This window comes from Apostichopus japonicus, chromosome 19, assembly GCF_037975245.1.
Source record: "Apostichopus japonicus isolate 1M-3 chromosome 19, ASM3797524v1, whole genome shotgun sequence".
In the NCBI taxonomy this organism is placed as follows: Eukaryota; Metazoa; Echinodermata; class Holothuroidea; order Aspidochirotida; family Stichopodidae; genus Apostichopus; species Apostichopus japonicus.
Window position 1 is genome coordinate 12997992 of NC_092579.1, and position 22713 is coordinate 13020704.

General features: G+C 37.1%; 2 protein-coding genes across 2 annotated transcripts in view; one reads left to right on the forward strand and one right to left on the reverse strand.

The window, feature by feature from the left end:
- The first annotated feature begins 692 nt into the window (after positions 1-692).
- LOC139960600 (ATP synthase subunit d, mitochondrial-like) lies at positions 693-10037 on the forward strand. The gene is made up of 5 exons (XM_071959069.1): positions 693-894; positions 2249-2345; positions 2964-3035; positions 3986-4048; positions 5607-10037. Exons 1-5 carry the CDS (start codon positions 773-775, stop codon positions 5736-5738), a joined length of 486 nt encoding a protein of 161 aa, XP_071815170.1. The 5' UTR covers positions 693-772; the 3' UTR covers positions 5739-10037.
- Positions 10038-10095: 58 nt separating this feature from the next.
- The window catches only part of LOC139960597 (TATA element modulatory factor-like), a 34412-nt gene continuing 21794 nt past the window's right edge, over positions 10096-22713 (reverse strand). The window contains exons 12-18 of the mRNA XM_071959065.1: positions 22267-22561; positions 21384-21546; positions 20604-20708; positions 15626-15766; positions 15092-15217; positions 11922-12032; positions 10096-11341 (exon numbers count right to left, since the gene is read on the reverse strand). Coding sequence (XP_071815166.1) covers positions 11303-11341; positions 11922-12032; positions 15092-15217; positions 15626-15766; positions 20604-20708; positions 21384-21546; positions 22267-22561 — 980 coding nt within the window. The 3' untranslated portion in view covers positions 10096-11302. The remainder of the gene's footprint in view (positions 11342-11921; positions 12033-15091; positions 15218-15625; positions 15767-20603; positions 20709-21383; positions 21547-22266; positions 22562-22713) is intronic.

The following is a 22713-nucleotide window of genomic DNA, read 5'->3' on the forward strand; positions in this document are numbered from 1 at the left end:
TCCATACACACACACGCGTTATGATAGACCATATATAGTATTTATATAGATACATTAGTGAGAGAGGAAAAATGGAAACGTCAAAAATGGAGTTGTCGGTGTAAGGGGTAGGGTGAGGCGCACACCCCCTCCGTAATCCTTGATCTGTCACTGACTACCCTGTGTATATTATAGGGATCAGCGCTTTAACTATGACTGTTCCTCTTTCTCTTCCCGAGGTCTTGGCTATCTTCTACTCCCTCCTTTTTTCCTTTTTCTCTCTTTTTCTTTTTCTTTTCCCTTCCTTCCTCTCCTCCTTTTCTTTTTTCCCCCTCCTTTTCCCTTTTTTCTTCTCTTTTTTTCTCTCCTCTTTTCCTTACCCGGGGGGCGCGCGCCCCCAACGCCCCCCCCCCTGGGTACGCACCTGATATTACCAGAACACACTGGATTTGTTTTTATTCTCAAACCTTTTTGTACAATCTAATATTCATATAAAACTCATGTGATGTCACGTATGTGATTGCTTCTGTATGTGATACGTTCCTCTTGTGATCGCGCCGGTCTGTGCGGCGAATGTAAAAGGGGAGGAAAATATAACAGCCGAAGCAACAAGTTCATATTTTTATGTAGGAGACTCATTCGCGTCGTGTGAGCGGACTCAGCAGAGCCTAGGTCGTTTCAGAGCCGTATATAGAGCTCTGGGTCGTTTAGATACATAGCGCCATCACTTCATCCTTCGCCCGAGATAGCACTGAGCAGAAAAACCTTGCCTTGGTCTAAAATAATCGCTAAAATGGCTACACGGAGGGTTGGAGCGAAAGTTATAGATTGGGCTGCTTTTGCAGAAAGGGTACCTCCAAACCAAAGATCACAATTTAATGCTTTAAAAACCAAAGCTGACGCATTAAAAACAAAGTAAGTTTGTGTAGAAGTTACTTGTCGACTCCACTTAGGCAATTCTTAACGTTAGGCTAACATTTTGTGAGTGAGGCAACCCACTATAAATGCCAAGCCTAATGTTAAAACCACTCGAATCGTTGTAATTGTAACGTGCCACAATAGACTGTCTTCTATCTACTTTTTCGTAACTTTTCTTCAAAAGTAAGATTATTGCGTTTATTAATGGATCAATATTCACCAGATATGTTTGCATTTTCTATAATAAGGAGCGACAGCTACCAATTGATTTTTATTAAAGAAAGGTACTTACTTTCTTAATTCCTTTTGATATACATAGGCTCTACCAAAATCAGTAGTTTCTGCCATAGCAGAAGGGACATTTTGTGACAGTCTTAAATTTGTATTAAGTTTTGACAGATTCTTACAATCAAACTGTGCTGATCAGGGAATAATGTTGTGGTCACAGTTTGTGTAGCAATTTGAGCTTATGAAGTTTGTTTCTTATAAAATACTGCAATGGAATGGTTTTGTGTGCTGTTCATCTCTAGATAAGGCACAATTTCCCACTCATAGCCAGCTTTGAGCTTCACGGTTCCACTGCCTTCACCAACTTTAGGTCTAGACTATTGTTGTTCTCAAATAGTTGCCCATTTTGACCTCAATTCGAATTTCCAAAACAATTCTAGTACATAATGTACACTGTGTTGTTCTCAGATAGCTTGTCACTCGCCTCTCTGAGGTAGAAAATTTGGAGTTAATAATTTTTAACAAAACTCCCACACGTGATATAAATTGTGTCCTTCTCAAGTTGCTCCCCCACTTTGACATGGAATCCGCAGAGCTACTCCGTCGCTGGAAAAATTGCCATAATGTACACTGTGTTGCTTCAAAATGCCAGTCCCACTTTGAATTTTTATCAGCGGAGCCACTTCAAGGTAGAAAAGCTAGAAACATGTGAATTTACCCTTTTCAAAGTTTTGTTTATCAACAAGAACACAGGCTTGCATACCTGTATAAACACTGTTGGTGGGTCTATTAGAGTTTGAAAGTATGACTTGAATTGTGAATTGCATAGAATACATGTGCTTTGATATTGAAGAATGTACAATATCTAGATGCTACACAAGTAAAACTAATGTAAACTAATCACACCAGACTTTGGATAATAATCTTTGTCATTGCAGGCAGGATTACATTAATCCTGGCCTTGCAACTGTTAATATGAAGTATACTACAATTATATGGAAATTGTCCTATTAATGATGGCTTGATTGGTATGCACTAATATTAATTCAGAAGACTATACAAAAAGGATGAAAATATCATATTATATCACTGTTTTTTTCCCCGTTCATTTTCAACAAAATAGGTTAGCAGCTGTCCCAGAGAAACCACCAGCCATCAACTGGGATGCTTACAAAAAAACTGTTCCTGTCGCAGGATTAGTTGACAAGTTTCAGAAAGAGGTAAGTTGAAGTCAGATTTCATATGACTGGAATGTGTGATTCCTTATTGTCCATAAGTCATTTATGCTATGGTGATGGCATATGTGTGTACATTATGTATCAGGTTGTATAGATGCTTAGATATGTGCCTGTGATGGCTTTGAATTGTAGACGTGATAACTGAAAACCTATGTAATGGTTTCATTTTGGACTTGGTACATGATTCCACATTCATGTTGTGTTGTGTGCAGGTTAGGGCATTAGAGGTCACCAGAGGTGTAAATACTAGAATGGTATCATCTTCTACACATTTATGTCTTGTCAAAGGATAAATGGAATCAAACCAAGCAATTGTATATAAGCAGTCTGGTGTGCCTTAGTTGGAAGATGTATTTTCATGTATTCATTAATAACAGATATATATTTATCTCCAAAAATTCTGTCTGTAAGTGTGTGACAGTAAACGAACTGCTTAGTCCTAGGCCTTGCAGAAACTTTCTTTACAAGGCCTGACTGGAAATCTCCAGAAATAATTCAGTTTGAATGAAGCCATAGTTTCTAGTTTTGACACCTTAAGTACACTTGGAAGTCTTTGTTTTATATTGTTACTGTTGTACATTTCTTTTCACCCTTATCTAGTTTGAAGCTCTCAAAGTACCACAACCTAAGGATACTGCCACAGTAACTGTAGAAGGTCAAGAGAAAGATATGGTAAGAGAATGTAGTATTAAAAGCTGATTGAATCTAAATTAAGAATGCTCTGTCTGGTTTAACCTAGCTGACTGGCCAAAACTGTTCAATAATTGCAAAAATACACATTAGTGTAGTGGTTTTTGTATGTTAATAGAACAAATGAGTACCTTTAGTATTTAATTATTTTATAAACAAAAGTCATTTGCACTATAACTATCATGCAAAATGTAAGACAATTAAATTATTCACTTCTAGGGTAAAAAGTTCTTCCATGATAAGTTAAAATGTTTACTTTGCAAATTCCAGTTGATGTTTGGGTGTCCTGTTTGGCTGTTTATATTTTGTGATAAACTATTCATTCATGGAGTCAATATCTGGAGATCTTCCCTAGAGAGAATCCCACTAAACTTAACTCCCTGCAGAACTGTTAATTATGAAGGATCCTGACACAGGTAGCAATGTAAGGGGGCATTCTTGACCAACTTGTGGATACTACAGAGTTGTTGCAACTATTGTACACTCCATAAATGTTATACTTTGTCCAAATATTGCATAACTTAGGATACTTCATGTATCAGACCAGGGTTTGCTATTTTGACACAAAATCTGTGTTCTTAGACCAAAAGTTGGTTTCTGATATTAACCTGAATATGAAAGCAGAATTTTACAGACAAAATGACAATCCCTGACAAGACTAGAGATACGGGTGACTTTGGTGTCAGTTTGTGGTTCAACCTTTGTGTGTTGGGAGAGTCCATGGCATAAGTCTGGGATTCAGTGGAATGAAGATCTTTATGAAAACATTTTATGGACCAAACTTTGAATATAATTCAAAAAATTGTAACTTGAGGTATCCCCTCCCTCCTTACCTTCCTCCCTCTTAGTATCACTACTTGGGAGTTATTACTTGGCAGATTATTATGAGAGCTATCCTACTAATCATTGGAATTATCTTTCTTCATTTCTAGGACACTAAAGTGTCGAAGTTTGTCGTCGAGTCGAACAATCGCATCAAACAGTATCAGGATAAGGTGAGTTTTAACCACACTAGCACTGGCATAGCAATATACGCAGTTCATTCAACCAGGGTACCCACATGGCTTGGTTATGAAAGTGTGATCCAACTGACCACAACTGCCATTCAAGTAAGATTTGCAGAACTTAGTGGAGTTTACAGGATGGGTTTGTGTCAAGTGTAGTTTAGATTAAGTACTGACAAAGTGCCGCAGATATCGCTCTTGAAGCAGGGTCGTAGCCGTACCACTACCCACCAGTAGCATCGAGTAATCTGCATGCATTGCCAGTAGCAGTGGTATGTTAAACTGTGGTCAACTCAGGCTACTAGATGTGTACTGAGGGTGGTAGGGGTGTGAAGGGTTGGCACTATGAGCAGTCAAGCATTGCAACTATTTGGTAGTTATATACCTTTCAGAAAGCTATATCATCACAATCCTTTAATTATATAGAGGAGACCGTTCAGAGAGATCATCTGATTACCAAGAGTGAAATTTAGAAATTCGGACAGTTCGACAAAGACTATCTGATTTTCGTAACTTTTCATAGATAATTGATTGTTTAAAAGAAAATGAAAACTTGCTTCCCTGTCATAGAAAGAGTCACTTGAGAATTAGTTAAAAGGTTTTTGAAAGTGTGTTGACTCTCAGTGTTCAAAGGATTGACTGTGCCCTGTGTTGTTTCCTTTAGATGATTTTTGTACTTCTATGACTGAGGGAGATACAGAGCTGATTAATTGTGTGTATACATTGATTATACATGTACACTAGAAGAGCACAAGGCAGGATTTGGGAAGGTGGTCAGAAATAATTAGAATAATTGGATAGGATTTTGCAGCTTTGTTAGTGTATCATAACTCAACAGCACTGTGTTGTTGCTACTTTAGGAAGTCAGGTATGAAGTGGTGCCACGGCTTTCCAAGATAAATTAAATGTATTGAAGCAAGTCATATAAATGTTTAACTGTGACTGTCTACTTTTGAGAATGCTTAAAGTGTCAATGTGTGTTGCCAACTTTTAACTTTGACCTTTCCAGCTTACTGCCCTATAAGCTCAGTGAAAATAACACAGTTCTATGCAATTCTCATATCAATTATCATTATTTATATTGAGTTATCTGTCAATGAACATTTAGAGCTGAATAAAATTCACCAGATTTTTTAACTAGTCCGTAGATTCTACAAACTTCAATCAAAATTCGCCCAATAGATCATGTGTCTATCCAATCTCTCTGTTTTGTTTATGACCGTTAGACATACTTTCACTGGCTAGCCTGTGTTTGGTCCATTCTCTTGAATAGAAGGCCTATCTTTCTTTCAGTCTTACCGATGTAGCTTGCGAAATTGTGTCATTTCCTTCCATTGCAAGGAATAAACAGATGTTTTCAGACGTTTCCTCCTTGAAATTGTGTAAAAAAGTGGACAATACGAGTTTGTTTAGTTTACATGTGTGTAATGAACATGCTGATATGGGTGGTCGCAGTGAATTAAAGGTAAATTGTTTCAGACACGGTTGAAAATTGGGTTTGTGTTTCATTTTATGGTCTTAATATTATATTCCACATTTGTTTTGACAGATAGCAGCCCTGAACAACATGGTGCCATTTGAAGATATGACGCTGGAGGAATACTTTGAGATGTACCCAAACAGTAAACCAAACAAGGAGAAATACCCATGGTGGCCACATTTCCCAGTCTGGGAACTTTAACCCTCGCAGCCACCCTCTAAAAATCCATTTAATAATTTCATAGAGATATATTTGAAATGGAAAACGTGCAGCTCTGGAGCTTTTAGCAACATTTACTGGAATGATTTTATTCTGTGACGATGATGAGTAAAAGATATTGGTACAGAGATATCTGAACAAGAAAGATCAGGTTTTTGTTTTGCATTAATTAAAAATCAAACAACCTGATCATTCTGTACCGAAGTTTTGCAGAAACTTGGTAGCCTGTTTCAAGATACCTTTTAAGCTATGAAACAAATTTCTTGGCAAAACCGTCAATATTTCCTTCCAAGTAATGGAATATCTGCGATTCATTTGAAGGAATTTGTTGAAGTTTGAAAATTGAGGTATGCATTCATCTAGTTTACCACAGAAATCAGTTTGCTTCAAGAAAGTTCATATTTAATGTTCTAGGAGTGTTGCATTGAACTGATCCAGTGTGTGTGTGTGTTCAAATAAAAGCAATTCAGAGAACAGAAGCCATGTTGTGTTTCTTTTTTTTGGGCTTAGAAGATATTCTCAATCTTAGTTTTCAATCGATCGGAATGAAATTAAATCGCTACTTTATCAATAAGACGAATCAAAAATATCAATAAGACGTATCAAGTGGGCTGAATGCAGTATTCTTGTCAATAATACTTGATAAGTGTGGTAAAGTTGTCTGGAGGGGTCCATTAACTGTCTTTGTAGAATATTTGACACCATGAACAGTGATGTGCACAAGGAGGGGGGGAGGGATGTGAATTGATTGGGGGCCATTCAAACTAATTTACTGGCATAAGTCTTGTTTTAAAACCTAATTTGCAGTCTAAATATGGCATAAAATTTAACATCTAAAATTTGATTCTATTTGACTCTTTGTTTTAAGGGGGAGGGGGAAGGACCCCAGATGCCCTACATGGGTATTGCATTCTACGACGCCACAGCCACACCTATCTTTTAAATCGTTTTAAGCCACCTACAGCCCGTCCACAAAGGTTAAAGCCCCTATGAAAATCAGTCAAGAACTTGGATTTTGCCACCCTGCCTCACCCCACCCCTCCCCTCACCTTTGAAATCCTGTGTACTTCACTGACCTTCATAGATGGCCTTGTAAAAAATGAAATGAAAATCTAGATACTCTCATTTTACTAGTAGCAAGTGTGATACAGAAGGAAAAAGAACACAAAACAGCACTTGCTACATATGTAGGATTTTTCTTTCAAAAGATAACTTTATTCAAGATGTTTTAATGATTAAAGATGAAAGTTTGTCTCCCCATTCCAACTGTAAGCCTTGCTTCATTCATTACATACCAAAGAACCATTGCACAATGACGTGAACACTAGGAAAACGAAATATTTATTCACCGGACACTCTTTCGTACCTTCACCATATGTGAAAACTTTTAGCATGAATGAAAGTTGACCATCTTTGTCATTACTGGGCAAGTTTATTTTTTATGTTATTATTAGACTCGAGAGATAAAAAGTCACAGATAGAAACGATCGAAAAGCCAAAGTCGTTGCCTTTGTCAATCCTGCGAAGCCTAAACCTTGATGGATGGTTTCAACTTTTCTCATCTTTAAAACTATTCTCATCTTTAAAACTAGTCTCCTGAGCATCTTATCTTGAGATACTTGTGAGGACAATGTCAGTACCTCTAGTTTTTAAATTTATTTATTTTGAAATAAATAGTAATTATTCTGAAATAATCAAATTTTAAGTCAACGATGTAAATGTATTGAGGGAGAGTTAAAACTTTCAAAGAGAAGCTGACGAGAGATTTTTAACATACAGACATGTTACCTTGCCCGATATGTTTCCAATCTGCCCTACTTACTATTAAAGTGACTTTTCTTGGACAAAGATGCTACTAGTGTCTTACTTCCATAAGGACAACATCTAAGTTCTCTACATTTGTTCAGAAAAACAATTACAAATCAACAATGGAAATAACTCGAGAGAAAATCTAACACGTAAACAATAAAACCATAACAATTGAAATCTGATATCAATTCACAAGAGGGGTCGGAAATATTTTGCGGCAGTAACATGAAATCGATAAAGCATTACAGAGAGTTGACAGCATCTAATGAAGTGAACAGTCTGGAAAACAAGAGATTATTAAAAAACTATATTGCATTTAAATACTTTTAGCCACTGATCAATAATTAAACAACACCAGCTAATTCAATAACGGATTTTTGCTTCAAATCTACCACCAAAAGTTTCCACCAAAGCAGTAACAAAGATAGATCGAGTAGTAAACTAAATTTTCTCTGAAGTAAAATAATTTTCTCTGAAGTAGTACTATAGAGCTGTACATAATGACCATATTTAATCATTTTGATTACCATTTTAACTTTTCTTTCTGCTCTGGTTTCACAACCAAATGACCTAGAAAGGGATGTAATTACAATTAATACAATCCCATTTCATCTTTTCATTGCTGCCTCACACATGTTTTGAAAAAGGACATGAAAAAAGAAGAAGGAAGGAAAAACACATACCTTATAGAAACTCTCTGGAACCCACAAAAGGGTAGTAACCAAAATGTTCTCTCTGTACACATATGTAAAATAGATGTCCAAAAATGTTCTTTAAAAATACAAAAAAGTTGGAATATTCTCCCTATAGACTATGCACTAAATAAATCCTACCTCTCCTGCCCCATCCCCCCCCCCCACAAAAAAAAAACATCAAAGTAACTTTAAACTACGAAATGAGCCTTTAAAAATAAATTTAAAAAAACTTTATAAAATTCCCTTTTTAAGTTCTTACAATTTTCAAATACGGCTTATTACACATTTGCTTCTCATTTTACACTACTTTCGTCAACAGGGGCGTAGCGAGCGGGGGGGTGTGGGGGGTGTCACACCCCCCCAATAATTTGGTCGCTGTCGGCAAATTTGGGTCTGTCGGCAAAAGGAGAAAAGGTGAAGAGAGCGGAAGGGGAAGAAAGAAGGAAAGCTGAATAGAGAAAAGGAGAACGGGAGCTTTTTCCGTGCCAAATTTGACTTAAAATATGCACCAGATTGCATCTAAGGACGTTTCAAAACTAAAAAATTTCCAAAGGGGAGGGGTAGACCCCCTACCCTTAGACCCCTCCCCCATCACTCACCACTTCCAGATCCGTCGGCAAATCAAATTGGACTTAAAATTGCACCAGATTGCATCTAAGGACGTTTCAAAACTAAAAATTTTCCAAACGGGAGGGGTAGACCCCCTACCCTTAGACCCCTCCCCTATCAGTCACCACTTCCAGATCCGTCGGCAAATCAAATTGGACTTAAAATATGCACCAGATTGCATCTAAGGACGTTTCAAAACTAAAAATTTTCCAAACGGGAGGGGTAGACCCCCTCCCCTTAGACCCCTCCCCCATTTCAGTCACCACTTCCAGATCCGTCGGCAAATCAAATTGGACTTAAAATATGCACCAGATTGCATCTAAGGACGTTTCAAAACTAAAAATTTTCCAAAGGGGAGGGGGACCCCCTCCCCTTAGACCCCTCCCCCATTTCAGTCACCACTTCCAGATCCGTCGGCAAATCAAATTGGACTTAAAATATGCACCAGATTGCATCTAAGGACGTTTCAAAACTAAAAATTTTCCAAAGGGGAGGGGTAGACCCCCTCCCCTTAGACCCCTCCCCCATTTCAGTCACCACTTCCAGATCCGTCGGCAAATCAAATTGGACTTAAAATATGCACCAGATTGCATCTAAGGACGTTTCAAAACCAAAAATTGCCAAAGGGGAGGGGGACACCCCCTCCCCTTAGACCCCTCCCCCATTTCAGTCGCCACTTCCAGATCCGTCGGCAAATCAAATTCTCTACACCCCCCCAACAAAAACCCCTTCGCTACGCCCCTGTTCGTCAATTATCATCCCATTGCTCAAATATCACTGGGTAAAATAAATATCTATATACGAAATTTATAATCTTAAAGGAAAAACAATATTAACAAAATTAATAAATTCTTACGCTACAGGAATAAATAAATTACTCTTTTCTTCTTTTTAATCTCAGTTTTATGATGGATTGAAATTTAAAATTTTTCAGTAACCAATCAACTTCAGTAGCCAATTATCTTCGGGCTCCTATATTTTCAAAATTTGATTAGGAAGATGAGAACAAAGGTACGTTCTTAGAAACCTTTAAAATTTGCTCCAAAGTCATTGTTAATTTGAAAAAAGGTAGTATAAGCACAAAAAAAACCTATGGGATGATAAATAATATGTGAACAAAAAATTCATCTTATTGATATGAAATAAATGGTATTGCAAAGAGAGAAAACTACTACTAAAAATGAGTAATAATTAACAAATTATCCATGAAATTTCTCAAAAGAAGTTGAGTAAAAGTTAGTTTTACCTTATTTTCAAGACCAACCACAAGGATATGACATATCAGTTTGATGACCACTCCAATGGCTATACCTGCATTGGGAATACTTGATCCGAAATATTTAAAGTGTTTGGTGATTCCTTTAATGGGTGAGGGATCAGAGTTTCATTAACATTAGCTCATTGTTTGTTGACCATTTAAGCATTTTTTCAAATTCATGTTCAAAGAATTGACACACCAAACTTTCTACAAGTTTAGGGCAGACAGTCTTAGGTCTACTCCAAACCTTAGTACAGTTTAAATATGGTTTTGAAACTTTTTTTTCTCTCTTTTGTGAGGTCTTAAAAAATGTTTCAGTCCAGTTCATAGATTAATCCGAAAGAATGTACACCATTAAGTGTGAAGAGGTCTCAAATCCCTAGTCTGACATGACCCCCCTCTCCCTCCCCTTCCCTCCAGAGTGCTCCCTATTCCAACAAAAGAGGCTTAACCAAAGCATGGGGAATAATTTAAGGAATGGTTTGAATGTATTGGGTTTTGGTATAAATATCAAAGTGAAAATAATGTTTTTGAGAACATTACACCTAAAAATTCTACCAGTGGATTTTAATCATTTAACATAGACAAAGTTAATTATGGGATGACCTTTGCCTTTGCACAGAACTAACACACTGAGTGCTTAAGTATTCCTTGTCTGTGCTAAAAAGCAACTGGGGCTTCTTGACAATCGGAAGCAACATTGAAGAAATGACCTAACCTAACCACCTATCCAAATAATTCCCTGTACCAAAGAAAATTTGTTTACCATTTCATCAAATTTTTCCTCAGTAGTTAATTACTACTCTGCCATTCTCTGTTGTTTTCTCGCTGCTAAATTCTCTGACGACCTCTTTTGTCTTTGAATTTCATTGCCTTGATGTTCGTTAGTCAATATTTCATTAACTGCCAAGAATAGGATTCGACAGGAAAGTTGCTGCCTTTCCAAAATACGGCTGACCAAAAATAACGCTAGACGTTGTTTGCCTTCTAGGATATTGCAAATCATAGTCTATGTATTATATTTAAAATGATTATTGCAGGTAAACAACTTGAATGTAACCCAGAACTTTGGTCCTATCGTTGACTTCCAGTCATTCCGTCTCCGAGAATCCTTCCCTTCAGCCTGGATTGAGAACAGTTTTTACAACACCATCATCAGAAGAAGTACTACGCCTTCAATTACGGTCAGGGTCTTTCTTCAACAAATCTTCAATCTATAAAACAAAATGTGAGAAGGATTTGAGTGTAATTAACTAAATCAGTATTTCACATTGAATTTGATTTTGTTTTCAATACTTTTTTATGCTAAAACCAGTATAGAAAGTATACGGTACACATTAGCATGATGAGGCCGGTCTTCATTTCTAACTAATGGAAGTTTGCTGGTTAATAATTATCGGGTAGTTAGCAGGTAACGGTCGGTACCGATCAATCAGAGAAACTGGACAGTTGCAAGAAGACCAAACAAACCAGTCCAGGATTCTACAACATCTGCAAGTGTTGTTGAAACATACATATATAGTGTACTGTTTGTACATACTAAAAACATGACTTAGATCAGGTCAAGAGACACAAAGGCATGGATCCCATTAGGGTTTTTTCTTCTTTCTTTAGGGATTTATGACAATAACCAGTTTTGGAGTATACCATTATATTCAAACTGAATACAATCCATAGAATATCCTTGCACCACTGCCCATTGTTGGCCATATTTAAATGACCTAACCTAGCCTTTAAATGTTCACGATAGAGAACTAAGGATCCACAAGACTAGTATAGCACGTCTGTCTTTACCTGTTGACGATACATTTCTTTAATTTCTTGAATATCCAGCCTTAATTCCGTGACCTCTTCTGCTTTCTCTCCGTACATCTGGAGGACAGCATTGTACTTGTGATCTATCTCCTACAAAGACAATTGAAGGACAAGAAAAAAAAATGTTGATAGCTTTGAGTAATTATGAGTGTGGTATCATCAGCTAGAGCAGGTCAATATCATTCATAGGTAATGTAATCTCAATGTATCTCATAGGTAATGTAATCTCAATGTATCTCATAGGTAATGTAATCTCAATGTATCTCAATGTATCTCATAGGTAGTACTGTAATCTCAATGTATCTCATAGGTAGTAATGTAATCTCAATGTATCTCAATGTATCTCATAGGTAATGTAATCTCAATGTATCTCAATGTATCTCATAGGTAATGTAACCTCAATGTATCTCAATGCATCTCATAGGTAGTAATGTAATCTCAATGTATCTCAATGCATCTCATAGGTAGTAACGTAATCTCAATGTATCTCAATGCATCTCATAGGTAGTAATGTAATCTCAATGTATCTCAATGTATCTCATAGGTAGTAATGTAATCTCAATGTATCTCATAGGTAGTAATGTAATCTCAATGTATCTCAATGTATCTCATAGGTAATGTAATCTCAATGTATCTCAATGTATCTCATAGGTAATGTAACCTCAATGTATCTCAATGCATCTCATAGGTAGTAATGTAATCTCAATGTATCTCAATGCATCTCATAGGTAGTAACGTAATCTCAATGTATCTCAATGCATCTCATAGGTAGTAATGTAATCTCAATGTATCACAATGCATCTCATAGGTAGTAATGTAATCTCAATGTATTTCAATGCATCTCATAGGTAATGTAATCTCAATGTATCTCAATGCATCTCATAGGTAATGTAATCTCAATGTATTTCAATGCATCTCATAGGTAATGTAATCTCAATGTATCTCAATGCATCTCATAGGTAATGTAATCTCAATGTATCTCAATGCATCTCATAGGTAGTAATGTAATCTCAATGTATCTCATAGGTAATGTAATCTCAATGTATTTCAATGCATCTCATAGGTAGTAATGTAATCTCAATGTATCTCAATGCATCTCATAGGTAATGTAATCTCAATGTATTTCAATGCATCTCATAGGTAATGTAATCTCAATGTATCTCAATGCATCTCATAGGTAGTAATGTAATCTCAATGTATCTCAATGTATCTCATAGGTAGTAATGTAATCTCAATGTATCTCAATGCATCTCATAGGTAGTAATGTAATCTCAATGTATCTCAATGTATCTCATAGGTAGTAATGTAATCTCAATGTATCACAATGCATCTCATAGGTAATGTAATCTCAATGTATCTCATAGGTAATGTAATCTCAATGTATTTCAATGCATCTCATAGGTAATGTAATCTCAATGTATCTCAATGCATCTCATAGGTAATGTAATCTCAATGTATTTCAATGCATCTCATAGGTAATGTAATCTCAATGTATCTCAATGCATCTCATAGGTAATGTAATCTCAATGTATCACAATGCATCTCATAGGTAGTAATGTAATCTCAATGTATCTCATAGGTAATGTAATCTCAATGTATTTCAATGCATCTCATAGGTAATGTAATCTCAATGTATCTCAATGCATCTCATAGGTAATGTAATCTCAATGTATTTCAATGCATCTCATAGGTAATGTAATCTCAATGTATCTCAATGCATCTCATAGGTAATGTAATCTCAATGTATCTCAATGCATCTCATAGGTAGTAATGTAATCTCAATGTATCTCAATGCATCTCATAGGTAGTAATGTAATCTCAATGTATCTCAATGTATCCCATAGGTAATGTAATCTCAATGTAATCTACATGTATCTCATAGGTAATATAATCTCAAAGTATCTCAATGGAATCTCATAGGTAGTAATGTAATCTCAAAGTATCTCAATGTAATCTCATAGGTAGTAATGTAATCTCAATGTATCTCAATGTAATCTCATAGGTAGTAATGTAATCTCAATGTATCACAATGCATCTCATAGGTAATGTAATCAATGTATCTCAATGTATCTCATAGGTAGTAATGTAATCTCAATGTATCACAATGCATCTCATAGGTAGTAATGTAATCTCAATGTATCACAATGCATCTCATAGGTAATGTAATCTCAATGTATCTCAACGCATCTCATAGGTAGTAATGTAATCTCAATGTTTCTCCATGTATCTCATAGGTAATGTAATCTCAATGTATCTCATAGGTACTGTAATCTCAATGTATATCATAGGTAGTAATGTAATCTCAATGTATCTCAATGTATCTCATAGGTAGTAATGTAATCTCAATGTTTCTCCATGTATCTCATAGGTAATGTAATCTCAATGTATCTCATAGGTACTGTAATCTCAATGTATCTCATAGGTAGTAATGTAATCTCAATGTATCTCAATGTATCTCATAGGTAATGTAATCTCAAAGTATCTCAATGTAATCTCATAGGTAGTAATGTAATCTCAATTTAATCTCATAGGTAGTAATTTAATCTCAATGTATCTCAATGTAATCTCATAGGTAGTAATGTAATCTCAATGTATCTCAATGTAATCTCATAGGTAGTAATGTAATCACAGTTATTACATCAACTGTAGTAAGGAAATCCATCTATCATGTTCTCTCAGATGTTGTGTTCTTATTATGTTCTTATATGAAATGTTGTTAATGCCATCACTTGGAACAATTATCTTTGTGGTTTGATGAGAAAATTAACTGTTGTCATCTATAAGGTTATTATTAGTATTGTGACCAAATTAAAAATAAGATAATCATAGAATAGTCACTCATCCTCAAAATAAATATTTTTAACATCATATTGTTTTCATTACCCCCAAAAAAATATTTGCCCACACACTAACAATTTTCATCAAAATTTGATAATCCTCATTGTACAAGGATAATTTGGACGAGCTGAACGAGGAAGAGTATTTTTGAGGAAGAGTAGAAGGAACGAGGAAGAGTATATTTCTGGAAGTGTATTTTCACGAATTACGGACGATGTAACTCCGTTAAAACTTTGGCCAATCCTGACGTGCAATATGACTATAGACCTGGTTTGGAGAAAAAGGAAGAAGAAAAAAAAATCTGATCTTACCCTCATCTTCTTTGTGAGTTCTGGTACTACTTTCACTTCATCTTCAAGTGTCTCATTCAGGTTGGCTAGCTTCACTATTTCCTCTGCCATGGATGCCCTTGTTCTCTCAAGTTGTGTTATTTCACCCTAAAACAAAGAATAAGGGGAAGTCTGAGCAGAACCCATCAAGATGAAAACATCTCTACCAAATGAAATAAATGTGAGATCTGACCTGCAGACTCACAGATACCTGACTGACTGAACCTTTTAATAAGAGTAGTGGGTACACATGATGCTTAAACTGATGTCAGAGTTAAAAACCATCTATACCATAAAAAAAGCATGGTAACGTAGGAGTAACCATTTGAAAGTGACTTCCGTCCTTGACGATATGAAGTCCGGTGTGAAGACAAGCCCTGACAATAGTTTTTGTGGTCACCTACCACGAGTTTTAAAGGTGTGATACACGTTCGTAATCTGAACCTGAACTACCTTTACATGATCAGTTTGAGTATAGCAAACAACTTAAAGGACCAGTAACCCATCTCATCTCACCTGTAATTGTGCCACCTCTCCTTCCTTTAGTTTTACGTGTGACTGGAGGTTCTCGATCACGGTCGAGGCCGAACCGTTCATGAGGCTGTCGTGCTGCAACCTCTCCCCGCTGATCGACATGCTTCTCTCCAGGATTTCACTCTGATTGAGAAAGAGAGCGGTGATAAAACCTGAATGACGGTACTACGATTCTCTTCATCTTTCAAAATACTGCTTTGCTGAAGGCTTTCGGCCATCCATTATTTACATTTGCAATGCAGCTGATTAACTTCACTGCTCAAACATTACTTTTTAAATAGTCACAGAGATGGGTTAGTATACCAAGGTGTGGGTCAAGTGAGGTTGCATATGATGAATATGTTCGAATCTTAAATTAAGAGAGAGAGAGATGGAGAACAAGGACAAACTACCAGCAAACAGCTTATCCACTGCGAAACTTGTCGACGTAGGTTTAAAGAATCTTTTACATTTTTCAGAATTTTCAGACACCAGTATAAAAGTAAACAAATAATAATTCACTTCTTAGCAGTATAAAGTGAGTAAAGAAGATAGGGACATTATCCCAGTTTAAACTTTAGACATTCTGTTTTCATCAGTGGTTTGTTTAATTAAATTACCACCAATTAGTAACCTAATGCTTCGATATTGCTGAAGTCACAAGACAGGTAGCACAAGAAAACAGTGGACCCAAACTAACCAATAAAGGACGACTTTGCTATTTCATCACAAATACACATTAGGCCTCAACCGATCCTTTCAATACTAGTAGGTAAGCTTACAATCATCACATTCAGTCCAACAAGTTACTATGTTTCCAACTCTCAGCTTCCTAGCAACAAGAGCCCAAGGGCACTGTGGTTCCTTGCTTGGGGTATATGACAATACACATAATATTATCAAGCAAGATTGGGATGAAATAGTCCAAGTAATTGTGGTCCTACATGTTCCCATAAAGTAACCAACACTATAGCCAACACTTTTGTGATCACATAATGTGATCGGATTTTTTATTAAAAGCCACTTTTGAGATCTAAATATGGCGTCAAAAATGTAAGAAATATAAGAGACCTACAAGCGTGTCAACAGATATGATAACAATGGTGACCTCAGATGACATGACCTTTAAGTTTCAAAATGTTCCACCACCCCATTCACAACTTGTCCCAAAATATCAACCATGTCACACCTTGGCATTGAGATTTAATTGCATTAAATGTCAAAAAATTAACTTTGAACTTGTATGTAACTTCACACACAAAGGTCACCCGGAGGTCAACCAATTGACATTTTTGATCGGTGAGACCTAAATAGAGCATGACTGTAAAAATTCAAACATTTTTTCTTTGCCCATTTTCTCCCCCCATAATACTACTTTTTTAACATTAGCTGACCTTTTGTGACCTTGTATCACATGACCATTAAGTTTGAAAATATTCCCCTATACCATTTGCAACTACTCCAAATATATCAACCTTGTCACACCTTGGAACTGTGAGTTATTGCATTAAATGTCTGAAAATTAACTTTGACCTCATATAACTTCGCACACGAAGGTCACACAGGGGTCAACCTATTGACATTTATGATCAGAAGGTACCTTTAACATCTGAATATAGCATCGAAACTGTAAAAAATCCACAAAACACGAAAAGGTCACCAGAGGTCAAATTGAGGTCAAGGGTCACCCAGATGCGGGTCGACAATTGGATTTCATTGAAGCAACTCCCAACTCTAACGGACAATTTGTTCTCAAGTTATTGCAAAAATACTAGTTTTTTATCATTAATTGACCTTTGGTGACCTCGGATCACATAACTGTTAAGTTTGAAAATATTCCCCTATACCATTTGCAACTACTCCAAAAATATCAACCTTGTCACACCTTGGAACTAGGAGTTATTGCATTAAATGTCTGAAAATTAACTTTGACCTCATATAACTTCGCACACGAAGGTCACACGGGGGTCAACCTATTGACATTTATGATCAGAAGCTACCTTTAACATCTGAAAATAGCATCGAAACTGTAAAAATCCACAAAACACTAAAAAGGTCACCAGAGGTCAAATTGAGGTCAAGGATCACCCAGATGCGGGTCGACAATTGGATTTCATTGAAGCAACTCCCAACTCTAACAGACAATTTGTTCTCAAGTTATCGCAAAAATACTAGTTTTTTATCATTAATTGACCTTTGGTGACCTCGGATCACATAACCGTTAAGTTTGAAAATATTCCCCTATACCATTTGCAACTACTCCAAAAATATCAACCTTGTCACACCTTGGAACTGGGAGTTATTGCATTAACTGTGTGAAAATTAACTTTGACCTCAAATAACTTTGCACACGAAGGTCAAATGGGGGTCAACCCATTGACATTTATGATCAGAAGCTACCTTTAACATCTGAAAATAGCATCGAAACTGTAAAAATCCACAAAACACTAAAAAGGTCACCAGAGGTCAAATTGAGGTCAAGGGTCACCCAGATGCGGGTCGACAATTGGATTTCATTGAAGCAACTCCCAACTCTAACGGACAATTTGTTCTCAAGTTATCGCAAAAATACTAGTTTTTTATCATTAATTGACCTTTGGTGACCTCGGATCACATAACCGTTAAGTTTGAAAATATTCCCCTATACCATTTGCAACTACTCCAAAAATATCAACCTTGTCACACCTTGGAACTGGGAGTTATTGCATTAACTGTGTGAAAATTAACTTTGACCTCAAATAACTTTGCACACGAAGGTCAAATGGGGGTCAACCCATTGACATTTATGATCAGAAGGTACCTTTAACATCTGAAAATAGCATCGAAACTGTAAAAATCACCAAAACACTAAAAAGGTCACCAAAGGTCAAATTGAGGTCAAGGGTCACCCAGATGCGGGTCGACAATTGGATTACATTGAAGCAACTCCCAACCCTTACGGACATATTGTTCTCAAGTTATCGCAAAAATACTAGTTTTTTATCATTAATTGACCTTTGGTGACCTCGGATCACATGACCGTTAAGTTTGAAAATATTCCCCTATACCATTTGCAACTACTCCAAAAATATCAACCTTGTCACACCTTGGAACTGGGAGTTATTGCATTAACTGTGTGAAAATTAACTTTGACCTCAAATAACTTTGCACACGAAGGTCAAATGGGGGTCAACCCATTGACATTTATGATCAGAAGCTACCTTTAACATCTGAAAATAGCATCGAAACTGTAAAAATCCACAAAACACTAAAAAGGTCACCAGAGGTCAAATTGAGGTCAAGGGTCACCCAGATGCGGGTCGACAATTGGATTTCATTGAAGCAACTCCCAACTCTAACGGACAATTTGTTCTCAAGTTATCGCAAAAATACTAGTTTTTTATCATTAATTGACCTTTGGTGACCTCGGATCACATGACCGTTAAGTTTGAAAATATTCCCCTATACCATTTGCAACTTGTCTCAAAATATCAACTGTGTAACACCTTGGCACTGGGAGTTATTACACTAAATGTCTGAAAATTAACTTTGACCTCATATAACTTTACATACAAAGGTCACCTTGGGTCAACTTATTGACATTTTTGATTGATGAGACCTAAATTAGACATCAAACTATAAAAATTCAAACATTTTTTTCTTTGCCCATTTTCTACCCCCAAAATACTAGTTTTTTGACATTAATTGACCTTTGGTGACCTCGGATCACATGACCGTTAAGTTTGAAAATATTTCCCTATACCATTTGCAACTTGTCCAAAAATATCAACCATTTCACACCTTGGAACTGGGAGTTGTTGCATTAAATGTCTGAAAATTAACTTTGACCTCGTATAACTTCGCACACGAAGGTCACACGGGTGTCAACCAATTGACATTTTTGATCGGAAGGTACCTTTGATATCCAAATCTAGCATCAAAACCAAACATTTTCTTTTTTGCTCGTTTCCTCCCAAAATAAGCACATTTTTTCTAATGTGACCTTTGACCTTTTGACCTTGGTTTCAGATGTAGTTCAATCTCCTGATTCCAAAAAACAAAACGAAAAGTCTGTATGACCATCCTAACTCCGACCGAAAAACTTTGACCCCATATAACTTCGCACATAAAGGTCACACGGGGTCAACCCATTGACATTTATGATCAGAAGGTACCTTTGACATCTGAAAATAGCATCAAAACTGTAAAAATCCCCAAAAACACGTAAAGGTCACCAGAGGTCAAATTGAGGTCAAGGGTCACCCAGATGCGGGTCGACAATTGGATAACATTGAAGCAACTCCCAACCCTAACGGACATTTTGTTCTCAAGTTATCGCAAAAATACTAGTTTTTTATCATTCATTGACCTTTGGTGACCTCGGATCACATGACCGTTAAGTTTGAAAATGTTCCCCTAACCAGTTCACAACTTTTCCCAAAATATCAACCTTGTCGCACATTGGCACTGGGAGTTATTGCAGTTTTAATATGTTCGGTTTTTGGACCATAACTGACCTTTGGTGACCTTTGTGGGCACCAAAAACAATAGGGCACACCTTCTCCATATGACGGATCTATAGTCCAAGTTTGGCCTCAATCCAACTTTCCCTTATTGAGATAGAGCGTACCCAAGAAAGTGTCACAGATGCACACACAGACACACACACACACACACACACACACACACACACACACGCCAACCTGACTGCATAGGTTCCTTTTGCTAAAGCAAGGAACCAAAAAGCATGAGTAATTGTTAAACAGAGTTGAAACAAGAACCACTGGAGTTTTCTTTATAGATGGCAAGGATTTTTGGCTCATTTGTCATTCTTAAAACAGTATTTACGGAGTAGTAATACTTTTAATTTGGTCACTAAGTGTAACAATAAATTGTCAATTATCCATACCTGAGATGATATACTAAGGGTTGGTGTAAGGGTGGGTCTGGTAGGGGTACTAAGGGTCACCGAGTGTAATCATAACTTGTCTATTAGCCATACCTGAGATGAGATACTAAGGGTTGGTGTAAGGATGGGTCTGGTAGGGGTACTGGAACCAGAAATGTTGATTGGACTAATTCTCTTCTCCTGTTCTGTTTGCCTCTCCTGTACAGAAACAAATAAATTGATGCAAAAATAAAATATGTCTTTCCTTGCTTAGAAGCCTTCTCTCTGAAATTTCTTCCAAGATTTCCGTAGATCATGAAAGTTGAAACGGCACAATATCTTCAAATGCAAAACTTGACTCCATGATGACTGACCTATGGGAGTCTCAGCATGATCCGACCCAAACAACAGAAACCGCTCCGTCTCCAAAATCCTATTTACTTTCCTCCCCTTTCCTCCCTACCTAATTGGCTCTTTAGTTCTGACCTTGGGTTTATTTATGGCTTCTATACAATGTGATTACATAAGACTTCACTTTAATACCAGCAACTCCCTGACTGAACAATAGACAACTTTCCCAAGGAAAAAAAAAAAAAAGTGTCTTTTCTATAAAAACAATGCTATTATCCTGCGTAGGACCTCTCGCGAGGTCTGTCAGGGGTTAAACTCCTTTTTGTTGTTGAGCATGATGAATGTTGAAAAACTAAAGACACAAATTCCAAAGGAGAGAGACATGTCCAATATCTTCTAACATAGCCCAGTTCCACAAAACACTGGGTGAGTAAAAGATGAGGCAAGTGGTTGGGGAGAGGGGGACAGGGGATGATGTATACTGCCATCTGATTGTTGTACCCCTTTAAATTTTTCTCAGATTTGTTTTACCTAAACCGTTACCTTTTCTTCGAGGGCCTCTTGGGCCATAACTGCTCTTTTCTTTTCGGCTTCAGCTTTGAGAGATTCAACCTGTACTTTCTTCTCAAGGATATCCTTTTCCCTTTGCGAGTCCTCCAAGGCCTTGATGTATGTGTGGCGTTGAGATTCAAACTGAGAATGTTCTCTGCACAGAAACGAGAAAAGTGTTAATCAGACATGGCACACCGGAAGATTAACGTGACAGCGTTTATGATCGACACTTCTTCTTCTTGAAATTTGTTAATTTTTGGGGGTAAATTAAAAGAGTTCTATCATATAAAACTACACCTGGACTCGTCTGAAAATGCAATATTTTTTAAGAGAAAAGAGGTAGATCTTAAATTCTGTCTTAAAACAGTGATGTCAGATGATGCTAAAAGAGGGAGAAATCTGTAGCATTGCTTGCGAAGGACATGAAAAGAACTGACTACCATAGATTCATGCTCTCATTAGGATATTGCATAAAAACAGTTTTCTTTAGTTTGGCATCACAGAGTCCATGTTGGGGGTATATAGGATTGGACATGAACCCCTTCAAATACATCCTACAAAACTCATAGCACTTCCATTATAAAAATATGAAATGGACCAGTTATTTATTTAACAAACTTTCCTTAATTACAGCCATCAAATGCCACTTCCACCTCCCCTCCTCCACTTAATCCTCCCCTCCTCCACTTAATCCTCCCCTCCTTCCCTCCTCCACTTAATCCTCCCCTCCTCCACTTAATCCTCCCCTCCTCCACTTAATCCTCCCCTCCTCATCTTAATCCTCCACTTAATCCTCCCCTTAATGCTCCCCTCTTCCACTTAATCCTCCCCTCCTCCAATTAATCCTATCTGCAGTGCTCCTCCAAACATTTACCTATCCTTCTGTTCCTCTAATGACTGGGCCTTCATCTTTTCCATCTCCAGTGAAGCTAAGAGTTTAGATTTCTCCTGTCTAAGGAGGGCCAGCTGTGACTCCAAAGATGAAACCTTGGAGGTGGCCATCATAGCAGTCTCTGTTGTTGACCTCTCTTTCTCGACTGCTCCAGCCAACTGGGCTTGAGCGTCCGCCAGACGTTCTGTCAAGTTTCTCTCCACCTGTTCCCAGGTTTGTGATTGGTCATTGAAAGTGGACTGGAGATTCTCGATTTGACGAAGCAGTGGCCGAGTTGCTGCGAAAAGAATGCGACACTCTCTAGTCACTTAAATTTATCATATTTGATATGATCCAGATATTCTCCCATTTAAAGGACAGAAAAGGGGAGAAAAACCGGAGGTCACGGGGAGAAGAAAAGGGGGAATGTGGATGGGGGAAGTGGAATAG